Raw genomic sequence first — 11,334 nt, forward strand, 5'->3', positions numbered from 1 at the left:
ATCGCAATCAAGGCTGCGCAAATCTGCTTATTCCTATTCCTATTCCTAGTCCTTTGTATGACACGCTTTGCGATTGCCTTGACGCTTTGACACTAGGCCACTGCGTTTGAGCAGGTCTAAACGATGACGTGGCTTGTGTCTACAGTGTGTTTTTAACGCAACTTGAATTTCCAACACGCATCCACTACCGTCCAGACTGATAAATACAAGCTAGCGAAAGCGGGGCCGCAAAATGCGGGCGTCCATAGACCGGCAATGCTGCGCTGCAGCCAGCAGCCCTGCCAGTGCTCGCTGCCCAATACTTGGTCTACTTTCTAGAGGCCAGAAGCGATTGGGGTGGCGCCTCGGCGGTCACATAGCAAGTTCACCACACGCAGAGCTGACGTCGCCAACCCCAGTTGCTGCGGGAGCAACGGCACGAGCAGCGGCGCCGACGTGGAGGTCCACTGTAGATGAGGTGAGATTGCACTGGGCAGAAAAACAAGCGCACCGTCACGCGAAACCGGCCCAGGCCCAGAGGCTTGCCGAATTCATGGCACAAGCTGCCGCCTCACAGAGAGGGTTTTGTCGCCCTATTATTGTTATTAGTGGCACTACCGTATCGTTAGCGCGTCTCGCACTAGCATAAACGTTGGGCTCGTAGTTATGTCCGGAGCGTAAAGTTGTTGAGTTCAGCAGTGCCAAGTCGTGCCGCGGCCCCTCCAACCAGTGGATGACACTTGAACTTTTGGTTATGACAGGGACGGGGGCTTGACGGTCGTTTGCCGGCTAATCCGCGCTGTTTCGACGCGGTGCTTTGACTTCGCCCGTTCGTCTGACTCCCAGCCCCCACTTCCCTGTTTTCCACGCTACCCTCCTCCGCAGGAGGCCGTGCTCCCGTTATATACCTGCCTCGACGGTGACATCTTGACACCGGCAAACAAATTCGCGTACTACGAGGTGGGTTTGAAGTGTGGGGTATGGGCGTCTGCGGACGGAACGGAGCAGCGAGGAGCCGGCTGGCCGGACGCTTAGTGGCCTGTGTGTTGTTCAGCTCAGGCGGCACAGCCACGAGGCTAGTGGCGGTTCAAGCTCCCTTGCTACCTACGCTGGCCACCCGCTGCAGCCCACAGCCCCAGAGCACTTGATCCACAGTGTGTCATAATGGCAGCCTGCCCATGTCAGGCGCAATCAATCTGAACACACGCACACACACGTGACAAACATACACAGGCGCTGCGCTCCGGGCTGAAGGCCCTGCGGGCGCTGGGCATCAATGGTATCAGCGTGGATGTGTACTGGGGCATCGTGGAGGGGGCGGCGCCCATGGAGTACGACTGGTGCGTGCGTGTACGCATGTGTGCGTGAGTGCGTGCGTGTCTGTGTCTGTGGGTGTCACTTGTCTGTGCTCATGGCTGCTTGAGGAGGACATGCATGGAGAAAGGACCGACGATCCTCCGTGTACATGTGTCAGCAACGGATAGATGATGTAGTTCGGGGCTAATTCGGATTGGTGGCGATGGGGCTCAGCTGCAGTCTACATGCGGCCGGCTCACCTGGCTCTCGCATTCACGCACACACGCAGGTCGTCATACAAGCAGCTGTTTGCGCTCATCCGCGATGAGGGCTTCATGGCGCAGGTGCGACCGTGTATATACGGTGGTATATTTGACGTAGCAGAGTGTAACATCCCCGAGCCCGACGAATGCAAGACGGAAGCCCGTTGTGCTCCTCCGCTGCCTTGCCCCCACGCTCGGGCCGCAGGTGTGCCTGTGCTTCCACGGCACGGAGGCGGTGCCGCTGCCAGCCTGGGTGCTGGCGGCGGGCGCGGCCAACCCCGACATCTACTTCACGGACCGGGCGGGTGTGCGCAACACACACTGCATCAGCCTGGGCGTGGACGAGGGTGAGGCAGCGGAGGCGGAGGCGGCTGCGTGGAGGGAGGGGGCGGGAGAGGGGCTGGGGCTGGACGAGGCAGACGGCCTTAAGGGAGGGAAGGAAAGCAAAGGAAGTGGAGTAGCGCGGCCGCAAGGCCCTTGTTCCCATGAGGCATGCCGACGGTGCCAATCGAGGCTGGCACTGTCCGTGGGATACCGTGTCACTGCCGGCGCCGTCTCCTCAAGTTTGTCTTGTCAACAATTTTATGGTGTCATTGCAGTGCCCGCTCTGGACGGCCGCACTGCTCTGGCCTGCTACCGCGACCTGATGACCTCGTTCCGGGTCGAGCTGGAGCCGCTGCTGGGGAGCACCATTGTGGACGTGTGTGTGGGTGAGTGCGGGGCCGGGGGGGGGGGCAACGGGGCGTGGCGGCCGTGCAGCCAGTGGTGGTGGTGGGGTGGTGGTGGCGGGAGGTGTCGAGGACGCTTAGCGTGTGGCTGAAGCCTGTGTTCGCCGCGCCTGTCCTTACGCGCAATCATCTGACTAGGCGTGCCTGGACCCCCCACTGGTTACCGTGGCTCCGCTTCAGGCTTGGGTCCGGACGGCGAGCTGAAGTACCCGGCACACCCACGTGACCGGCGCTGGAACTTCCCAGGGATTGGCGAGTTCCAGGTGCGTGTGTGCTGTCGGGCTCGCGCCTTGGCTTGTTGTGTAGGCATCCGTGTGTAGCTGCACGGTGAGGAGGAGCAGCAGGACGAGGAGGAGGAGGAAGCCGCCGTGTCGCCTAGCCGTGTTTCGCATCTTGGCGCGGCACGGCTCTACCCCAACATGCGCCTCCTCCGCCCGCGCTGCACCCACGCCACCGCACCCACAACCTCCCCGTTGCGCCCCGCCCCACCCTGCAGTGCTACGACAAGTACATGCTGGCGGGCCTGCGCGCCTGCAGCCACCAGGTGTCGCAGCCGTCCTGGGGCCTGGGCGGGCCGCACGACGCGGGCGCCTACACGGTGTGGCCGCAACAGACCGGCTTCTTCAACCAGTACGGCAACTGGAGTGAGTGCGGCAGCGGGGCGGGCGGGGTGGTGGGTGACGGTGTGGTGGGCACTGGGCAGCGGCGGGGTCCCGTTTCGTTGTTCCAAGGGTTGATGTGAGGATGGGGCCAAGCACGTCGTTGGGACCGGAGGAGGTGTGGGCTGCGACGAATAAAGCAAGACGTGTGCAGGCTGGCTGGATGGCTGGATGGTGCTGACGTGTCCGCCCCGACCCGGTCTTGTTCGTCCCCCGCTGCCTCCAGGCTCGCCGTACGGCAAGTTCTTCCTGCAGTGGTACAGCGACATGCTCATGCAGCACGCCGACTCGGTGCTGGGGATAGCGCGGGACGTGCTACTGCCGGCCGACGGCAGCCTCAGCTTCAGCGGCAGTAGCGCAGGCTTCGGCAGCAGCAGCAGTAGCAGCAGCGTGCGGCCAGGGTTCTACGGCAACGGCTACGGCAATGGCAACGGCATCTGGCGGGGCTCGCCGGCGGCTGCGGCGGAGCCGCCGCGGCTGCGGCTGCACGCCAAGTTGCCGGGCGTGCACTGGTGGTACAACACGGCCAGCCGGGCGCCGGAGCTGACGGCGGGGTTCTACAACACCACCAGTCGGGACGGCTACCTGCCCATCATGGAGGTGAGGGGCGCCGGCGCGGCCGGGGCGGGCCGCGAGCGTGGGGGGAAGCGAAGCGTGGGAGCGGAGACATGAGAAGCGGAAGCGTGGGAGGCGGCAGCGTGGGAGAATGTGGACGCCGTTTTGTGCGGGAGACGATGTGAGAAAACATGCTAGGGCTTTGCCCCAGTGCTGCGACACACTAGGGCCATGGCAAAGGGACCCCCCACGCACACGCACACAGACCCTCACCGCCCCCTCCCGCTCCCCTTATGCGCGACAGGTGCTGTCGCGGCACGGCATCAGCGTGCGACTGCGCAGCGCGGAGATGCGCTCCTCCGAGATCGCACCGCAGCAGGCCTGCTGCGACCCCGAGAGACAGGTGGCGCAGCAGCGCACGGTGGCGGCCGCGCTGCTGGTGCCTGTCGGCCTGGAGAACGCGCACGAGCGCTTTGACGAGTCGGCGCTGGCGCGCCTCGAGGCCTCGCTGTTCGATACCTCAGTCCACGAGGGCATTGAGCTTCCCCAGGTCCAATCGCTGGTGTTCAATCGCATGTGTGATTCCATGTTTGAGCCCGGCAACTGGAGCCGCTTCAAGGAGTTTGTGCGGCGCGTGCGCAACCGCGCGGACACGCTGGTGGTACCGGCGTGGCGCTGGCGCGGCGGGCCCGGCAGCAGCATGGACGGCATGGCGCTCCCACTCACGGTGGAGCTGCCCATGGGGGGCGAGCCGCAGCAGGTGTCCGCGGGCTCGGGCAGCAACGTCGCCATGGCGGCTGCCGCCGCCGCCGCGGCGGCGGCTGCCGCGGTCGCGGCCGGGAACGGGCATGGGAGCGGGGCCACTGGCGCGGCGGGAGGTGGCGGAGACGCGGGCATGACCGCCGCGGCGCCGACGGGCAGCGCCGGGGCGCTGCAGCTTGTGTAGCTGCTGCGGCGGCGGTGGCAATTAGAAGGCCAGGCGCGCTATGGAGGCGGGTGCCTGGTGAGTGCCAAGCGCGTGGGCGCCCGGGTGCGGCGGCCTCGGCCGCGCAAGCCAGCAAGCACCGCCATCCTCGCCGCACCGGAGTTTTGACTCGGGGGGGGGGGGGGGGTCCTGTGCCCTGGCTGGCAGAGGCGCGGGCGTGGGCGCGTAGCGAAGAGCTTTTGGAGAACGACGGGCCGCGGGCAGCTGTGGGCAGCAATTTTGCATACCGGCCGCGGCCCCGCTCCCTATTCTTGTTATCGGTATGGAGTATGGCTGTTTCTCTCTTTTTGTTTTATGAGCAGTGTTGTACGAGCAGTGCTTTGAGGTGCTGACCAACCATACTCACGCATATCACGATTCGCGCGGTGGACATCTGACAAGGGAGCGCGGCTGTGACATAGAAGGTGGCCGTGGAGAAAGCAAGAACGCCACAATATCCACACATGTCACTTCACTTCACACGCGTAATTGCCTGATTCATTGAAGCTTAAGGAGGCTGACGCGCGTGCTGAACAACTTCCCCGGATAGGTGTTGCGATTTGGGTCGCGCTGTATATGTGTACTTAAGGTCGTGTTGGGGTCACGCAATCAGAATACCAGCTTTCACGCTTTCCCATTTTGCTTTGGGGACAAGGGTGTGGGAAATAAAAACAGACACGGCGTATCTTTGGCCGCCTGTGACTACGTGTATTCAAAGTGCACGGGAGGGACGTGCCAAATATGGGGTGCTTGCAGGCGATGCGTGCATGCGGCCACCCAAGTTACAATGCGCTGTGCGCCGTCGCCGGCCAAGACAGGGGCCTTGCTGATACAGCAAGTGTCATCGGCCGGCAACCGTTTGTGGATGGGCGCCGCATATAGGCCTTGGCACGGTGCTTTGGCGTTGCGAGGGTGAAGAACGGGCATCCAGCATGGGGGACCCGCATTGACACCTGTTGCTGAATGCATAGCATGCTTGAGTGAACTCTGCATGCGCTGTGTTCAGGTCTTGGGCCTTGGGCGAAGCGCCGTCTAGAAGCGATGCACGCGGTGGCGGCTGGCGGCGGGGAAAGGTGGTGGAGGGGGCAGCAGGTGAAGGGGGCGTGGGGTGGACGGCACGCGAGCGTGTGTACACGTGGCGCAAGCTGGAGCGAGTGCGCATGGATGCAGGCTCTGCCCCAGATTGCGCGTCCGTTGCATCTTATTCACTGATTGGTGCTTTCCGTCTCTTCAACACGCCCCAGCTTGCGGGCGCTCCGCATGCCGGGCGTGTGTACGCGTGTGGGAGAGATTGGTGCTTTGCCTAGGGCGTGTCGTAACGCCGCACGAGGACATGGCCCGAGCCTCATGCTGGTATGGTTGGGTGGATAGCTGTGCAGTTTCCTTTATTTCTTACTTGCCATCGCATGTGTCAGGCCCCTCGAACAATTTTGGACTCAATTAAGTTCGAGGCGTTGACGCAAGGGGCTCCACAACTTGTTGGCTGCATGCCTGGATCGGCTGTAGCGCCGGTGCTGCGAATGGTCTGGTACGAAGGGCTACATGGGTGGTATTTTACCCTTTCCAGAAAGCAATGGGTACAGGACGGGTGGTGTTTACTGCAAGCGGTGTCACGAGGCGCGGCACCGTTGGCGTTGCGCTCCTGTGGATGTGGGACGGAAGGTGCGATAGGCCTGCTCACCCTCAAATTTTGCACATCATTTGGTTGCAGTGTACTAGAGGCAGGCGCTTGGGGGGCGGGGCACACGCGCCGCTCCAACGGGCCTGTCGACGATGGCATAAAGTAGCCAGTTTCCAACGCGAGGCAGGTCCACAATCTTGTCTACGCGAGGCATCTCCAAGGCCAAGGCCTGCCGTTTGTAGGCGCCATCTGGTGCGGTGCGTATGGAACTGTGGCCTGCGTTTGGGCATGTGCGTGTGTGTGTTTGCCGGTCGTGGGGCTGCAAGAACTGTGAACGCTGTGCGCTGTGTAGGCGCAAGAAAAGCATGGGTGCTGCATGCTGCGTCACGCAGCTCCAAGTCGGCGTGGGACCTGAAAACAATGCAGGGAGGCAGGAGGCGAAGAGTGTATCGAATTGTTGTTTACTTGTTCAATGCTTGCGGTAGCTAAGTTCATGGGCAAAGGGAAGCCACGAAGGTCTAAAAAGATAGGCAGTATGACACTGGAGAGCAGGGTGTCAGCGAACACCCTTTAAAAGCATGGTTGTTGTCCTGAGTGGCAGAACTACATCCCTGGTGCTAAGCGAGTGGAGCAGTCTACTATAGCAGGCGAGAGGATTGTTTTCCCTGGCATAATGTATCTGTCAGCCGGTATGTTTGAGGGAGTCCGCTGGCGAGAGCGCTGTAAATGGGCGTGACGCGACTCGAGTCTTGTCACCGCGGGCTCGGGAAGGCGAGCCTGAGCGTGGGAGGGAGCACCGTGGGGCACGCAATGGGGGGCTGTGGGGGGCGTGTCGCCAGGACCGTGCAGATGTCGGCATAGGTACCAAGCGCAAGCCACAGACTAACATACTGTTGTCGCGACCATACCAGCTTATGAGGCATTTGCACCGACCACATCCTTGTGAGCCATCATCGGGATGTTTCTGATCGGACCTGACCTTCAAGCTCTTCGGAGCCGTAGGCTGCTACCATATGACCTCTTAGCTGTAGTTGCTGTAACTTTGCTTCTAGGGAGTCGCATAGCAGACGGGCATCGACACCGTGCGTCCAAAAATGCTGGCGTGTCGTTGCCGCGCGAATGTAACGCATATGGCGACCTCTGGCCGCAAGCCGACAAGGACGTTGGCTTCTTTCAAGCAAGCGGTATTACAGAAGACCTTATGGCAGACACGGTAGGCGCCTGACTCGGTTGTGACTTTTGCAAGTCATGTCTGGTAATGTCTGGTATCCTGTCTGTGCCGCCCTGACCGCAGGTTCGCTTCTTTGCCACGCCGTTCAAGCGTGGGATGCATTATGGTTTTTTTGGTGGCAAGGCCTACATGCTCACACCCAGCTACTTAGCCAAGTATGGGCAGGTGCGCACGGGTGAGCGGGCCTCTGGCGGGGGCGTGGCAGGGGGCCTGAGGTGTGGAGTAGGATGCTGCTGCGGTCCCGCGCCTTAGTCAAGGTGTCCGCCTATCTCAGGTCGTCGCTGCTGCTGCGCTCCAAGCTCATAACGGACATTGCTGAACACGCCCGCCTCCGCATTCAGATATCACTGTCTCGCCAACTGACGTACATGAAGGTCCTGTTGGACTTGGAGAAGAGGTGCGTGTGCCTGTCAGTGCCTGTCGGAGCGAAGCAGGGTAGCTGCCTAGTTGATGTTGGGAGCCATGCATGGGTCATCCCAGTGATCCCACTGGCCAGATGGAATGCTGCTGGGTCTCTCACCGCGATACGTACTGTATTCCCTTTCCACAGGTACGGGCGGGAGATTCCGGACTGCGAATTTGTTATCAGCACGACCGACACACCCAACCAGGTGAGAACGAGACAACTGGAAATACCGCACGGCATACAAGGAGGCCGGGCACTTCTTCTGGTGCTGCTGCCTCGCTCACGTATTCACGCCCATCCACTTCCACTGCGCCGCCGATGCATGGGATCAGAACCCTGTGCTGCCTGAGAGCGACGAGCAGCAGGCCAAAGGCCGCACGCTACTGGAGCAACAGCAGGCGCAGGACGAACGCCGGCAGCAGCCTCGCTCTCCGCGTGCCGCCAAGGCCGCGGCTCGCAGTCACCACGCGCTGACGCACCCCTTCGGGAAGCCGGGCGTGCCCAACGGCACGTTCCCTGTGCTGCGTGCCTGCAAGTCCGCGCCGTTCCCTGACATTCTCATTCCCAGGTGCGTGCGTGTTCTTCGCAGCTCTCCCTTGCAGTCATTTTGCACGTATGGACACCATGCTATGTCCTGTACTTCGACTGCTGCCCCTCTCAGCATATTGCATTATTTGCTCCATCACACTCGCGCTGTACACACTTGCCTCTGCCCGCTCCCAGCTGGGCTGCATCTTAGCGTCTTACGCTTCTTACTGGAAATGGCTCAAACACTCTCCCCCCAACACACGCAGTCATGACTTCTACCTCTTGCGGTACGACACGACCGTGCTACGCGCTGCCGGCAACCTGACGGCGGCGGGGGAGCTGGCGCCGTGGGACCGCCGCAACCCGGCGGCGTACGGCAGATACGACCTGCGCGTCGCGCGCTCCCGCCACGCACGGGACCGTACCACGTACCGTTACGGCACTGGTGACATGCGCATCTGCAGCGGCACCGGGGAGACCAGGTGCTTTGTGCGCCGCCACCTGTGGGGAATCACCGAGGTGTGTTCGGGTGTGTGCCTTGAGGGGTTTTTCCGGTAGCTTGGGTAGGGGTACGGGGCAAGGGATGCCGAGCAGCGGGCTGGGAAAGGGAGGGACGAGCTGCGGGGGCTGAGAGCGACGTCCGCCCTCGGCCGGCCACGTGCGCCGTGCGGGAGGCAAATGGGCAGTACGGGAGGTGAATGGGCGGTACGGGAGATGAAGGGTCCAACTCAGTTCATGCCGTGCGGTCGAGCACTGGGATACCACAGCTGCTCCTGGCGGCGGGGATTAATACAGTAGCAGTACGGATAATGGCAAATTGATGTGCCGTTGCCCAGCGGCCACACCCGTGCTGATGCGGTGATACCCCATGCTGTGATGCCCCATGTCGCCACACAGAAGGCGAACCGCTCCCTCGTGGATATCGGCCACGTGCCTGCAGCCTCCGACCACCACCTGACAGACCTGCACACGGCCAGACACCTGGCGCTGGCCTTGGTTCGCGAGGAGCTGTTGGGTGGCGGGGGCCGCGGCACACGCCCTTCCCACGGCGCTGCGGAGCACGCGAGCGGCGGCAAGGGTGGCGGCAGCATCTACAACGGTGGTGGAGACAGTGGCGGCACCTCTGGACAGGCTGCAGCGGCATCCGCGCCTGGCGTGTCGGTGCTGGGAAGTGTGGACGGCGACGCGGCGACTGCGGAGGAGGCGCACCAGGCCTACCTGCTGGGTGTGAAACACAGCGCCGGCTGGGCTGAGGGTGAGGACGAGGTGGCAGGCGCGGGCAGCTATGCGCCCGGGGAGGTGGAGCGGCTGCGGACTGCGCCGCACCTGCCCGCCTACCTACGGGCTGCGGCACAGCACAAGCTACTGGTGCGTACGTCAACTGCGTTACTGTGTTACTGGGGCGCGGGCGGGGTACGGTACCTCAGTACCTGCGTGCTGGATACACTTTCCACATGCCGGTTCAGCTTCAAGCCCCACGCCACGACCTTGTACCCGCAATGCGGCCACCCGGACTTCAACCAGTCCAAGCAATCAACCGACCAATCAAACCAACAACCGACCTAACTGTCCAACACCTACAGGTGCACGTGGACGGCGCGGGCTGTAGCAGCGCCCTGGAGCGGCTACTGCCAATGGGCGGGGTGGTGCTGCGCGAGGAGAGCGGGTACTTCGGCTACTACCACCAGGTGAGGGACGAGGGGGGACGGGTGGTTGGTGTGGGGCACATCGTTGCAATCCTTACTGGGGAGGGGTTTGAAGGGGAATATGCCCGGGCCAAACAAACACGGGTGGGAGGGAGGGAGGGACGAGGGAGGCAGTGTTGGAGTTGGGGTAGGGTGCTGCAGTGCAGAGGGGTGTGGGTGAAGGCAGGCGATGGGAGGCGGGACACGGTGTGGAGGGCAATTTGCAAGGCGGGTTGTAGCCTTGTAGGGGCCGGTGGGTATGGATTCGGTCGCTCGGCCTCCCCGGCTGCATTCGCCGCCCCTTCACCTCCCGGCCGCCCCACCCTCCCTCCACGCTTCTATCTTCGCCGGCACTGGCCACACACCATATCGCGCTTCCTGTTCCCCTTGAGTCCAAACACGGCACACACACCCGCACCCCCGCTGGCGCTGCAGTCACCCGTATTAGTGGATTGTAGGGGGGGACAATGGGCTACAACTTTGGTCGCTCGGCCTCCCCAGCCATATTCACCACCCCTTCACCTCCCGCTCGACCTCTCCCCGCGCGCCTTCCCCTCCCACTCCTCCTCGCTTCCATCTTCTCGCCCTCCCTACCCACCGCCACCCATGCCGTACATCACATCCTTGCTCCTGCCTCCCTCCACAACAGGCGATGCAGCCACGTCAGCACTACCTGCCCTGGTGGCGCCGCGACCCAGAGGACCTCTACGCCGAGGCCGCGTGGGCGTCCCAGCACCCAGACGCCGCACAGGCGATTGCAGCGGCCGGCGCCGCCTTCGCTCGTGGCATGCTGGGGTCCCAGGGCCGTGCCTGCTACTGGCTAGCTGTGTTGAAGCGCCTGGCAGCTGCGTTTACCTACCAGCCGAAGCTGAGCGACTTTCCGCGGGCGCTGCCCCTGGCGCGGTACCGGGATGAGCAGGTGTTGCGGATGCGGCCGGGGCCGGGGCAGCGACCATTGTTTGGGCAGCCGTTTGAGCCGTAGAGGGATGTATGGGTAGTGGAAGGGGGTGTAGGGGGGTGGCTTGCTGAGGGGCGGGACAGGCGTGGGGACTCTAGGGTTTTGGAGAGGGGGGCGGGGGGTGGACAGCCATGAACTCGCGAGGGACAACCGAGCACGCGCCAGCCGGGCGTTCGTAGGGCCGCCAGGTCGGATGCTATGAGAACTAGAGCTGCATGTATACAGAGGAATTCTGAGCTTTTATCAATTGATGAGGTTTAAGACGTGGACAGGGGCCGGGCTCGCCTCTGCGCCGACGTGCGTCTACGGCTCGGAACAGGCGGGCAGTGTACCGGGCGCACGCTAAACCTCCTGAAAAACACTCTTGCTACTAGAAAACATAAGCTTGAGACGTTCCGGTGAAGCACGTTGCTTCTCAGCCCGACCACTCCGCGGGACACTAGATGATGCCAACCGCCACC

The 11,334-nt window shown here is 62.6% G+C and overlaps 2 protein-coding genes across 2 annotated transcripts; both read left to right on the forward strand.

Annotated features, from left to right (window-relative positions):
• The first annotated feature begins 57 nt into the window (after positions 1–57).
• CHLRE_06g270350v5 (uncharacterized protein) lies at positions 58–6,803 on the forward strand. The gene is made up of 10 exons (XM_043062929.1): positions 58–457; positions 865–939; positions 1,213–1,319; positions 1,565–1,619; positions 1,744–1,885; positions 2,138–2,248; positions 2,447–2,529; positions 2,763–2,910; positions 3,152–3,525; positions 3,785–6,803. The coding sequence occupies exons 1-10, from the start codon at positions 233–235 to the stop codon at positions 4,424–4,426; spliced, it is 1,962 nt and encodes a 653-aa protein (XP_042923635.1). The 5' UTR covers positions 58–232; the 3' UTR covers positions 4,427–6,803.
• Positions 6,804–6,857: 54 nt separating this feature from the next.
• Positions 6,858–11,259, forward strand: CHLRE_06g270400v5 (uncharacterized protein). Its single transcript, XM_043062930.1, has 9 exons — positions 6,858–7,278; positions 7,360–7,461; positions 7,638–7,693; positions 7,847–7,907; positions 8,035–8,270; positions 8,497–8,749; positions 9,128–9,598; positions 9,814–9,918; positions 10,565–11,259. The coding sequence occupies exons 1-9, from the start codon at positions 7,267–7,269 to the stop codon at positions 10,895–10,897; spliced, it is 1,629 nt and encodes a 542-aa protein (XP_042923636.1). The 5' UTR covers positions 6,858–7,266; the 3' UTR covers positions 10,898–11,259.
• The last annotated feature ends 75 nt before the right edge of the window (positions 11,260–11,334 follow it).

The sequence above is a fragment of the Chlamydomonas reinhardtii genome, chromosome 6 (assembly GCF_000002595.2).
Source record: "Chlamydomonas reinhardtii strain CC-503 cw92 mt+ chromosome 6, whole genome shotgun sequence".
Lineage (NCBI taxonomy): Eukaryota > Viridiplantae > Chlorophyta > Chlorophyceae > Chlamydomonadales > Chlamydomonadaceae > Chlamydomonas > Chlamydomonas reinhardtii.

Bases quoted from the DNA above. Each gene is read 5' to 3' on its own strand.
- CHLRE_06g270400v5 (XM_043062930.1), top strand. The intron at 7,908-8,034 runs GTGAGAACGAGA...GCATGGGATCAG, and splicing joins CGACCGACACACCCAACCAG to AACCCTGTGCTGCCTGAGAG. The intron at 9,599-9,813 runs GTGCGTACGTCA...CAACACCTACAG, and splicing joins CGGCACAGCACAAGCTACTG to GTGCACGTGGACGGCGCGGG.
- CHLRE_06g270350v5 (XM_043062929.1), top strand. From the start codon at position 233: ATGCGGGCGTCCATAGACCGGCAATGCTGCGCTGCAGCCAGCAGCCCT. The intron at 1,886-2,137 runs GTGAGGCAGCGG...GTGTCATTGCAG, and splicing joins CAGCCTGGGCGTGGACGAGG to TGCCCGCTCTGGACGGCCGC. The intron at 2,530-2,762 runs GTGCGTGTGTGC...CCCACCCTGCAG, and splicing joins CAGGGATTGGCGAGTTCCAG to TGCTACGACAAGTACATGCT.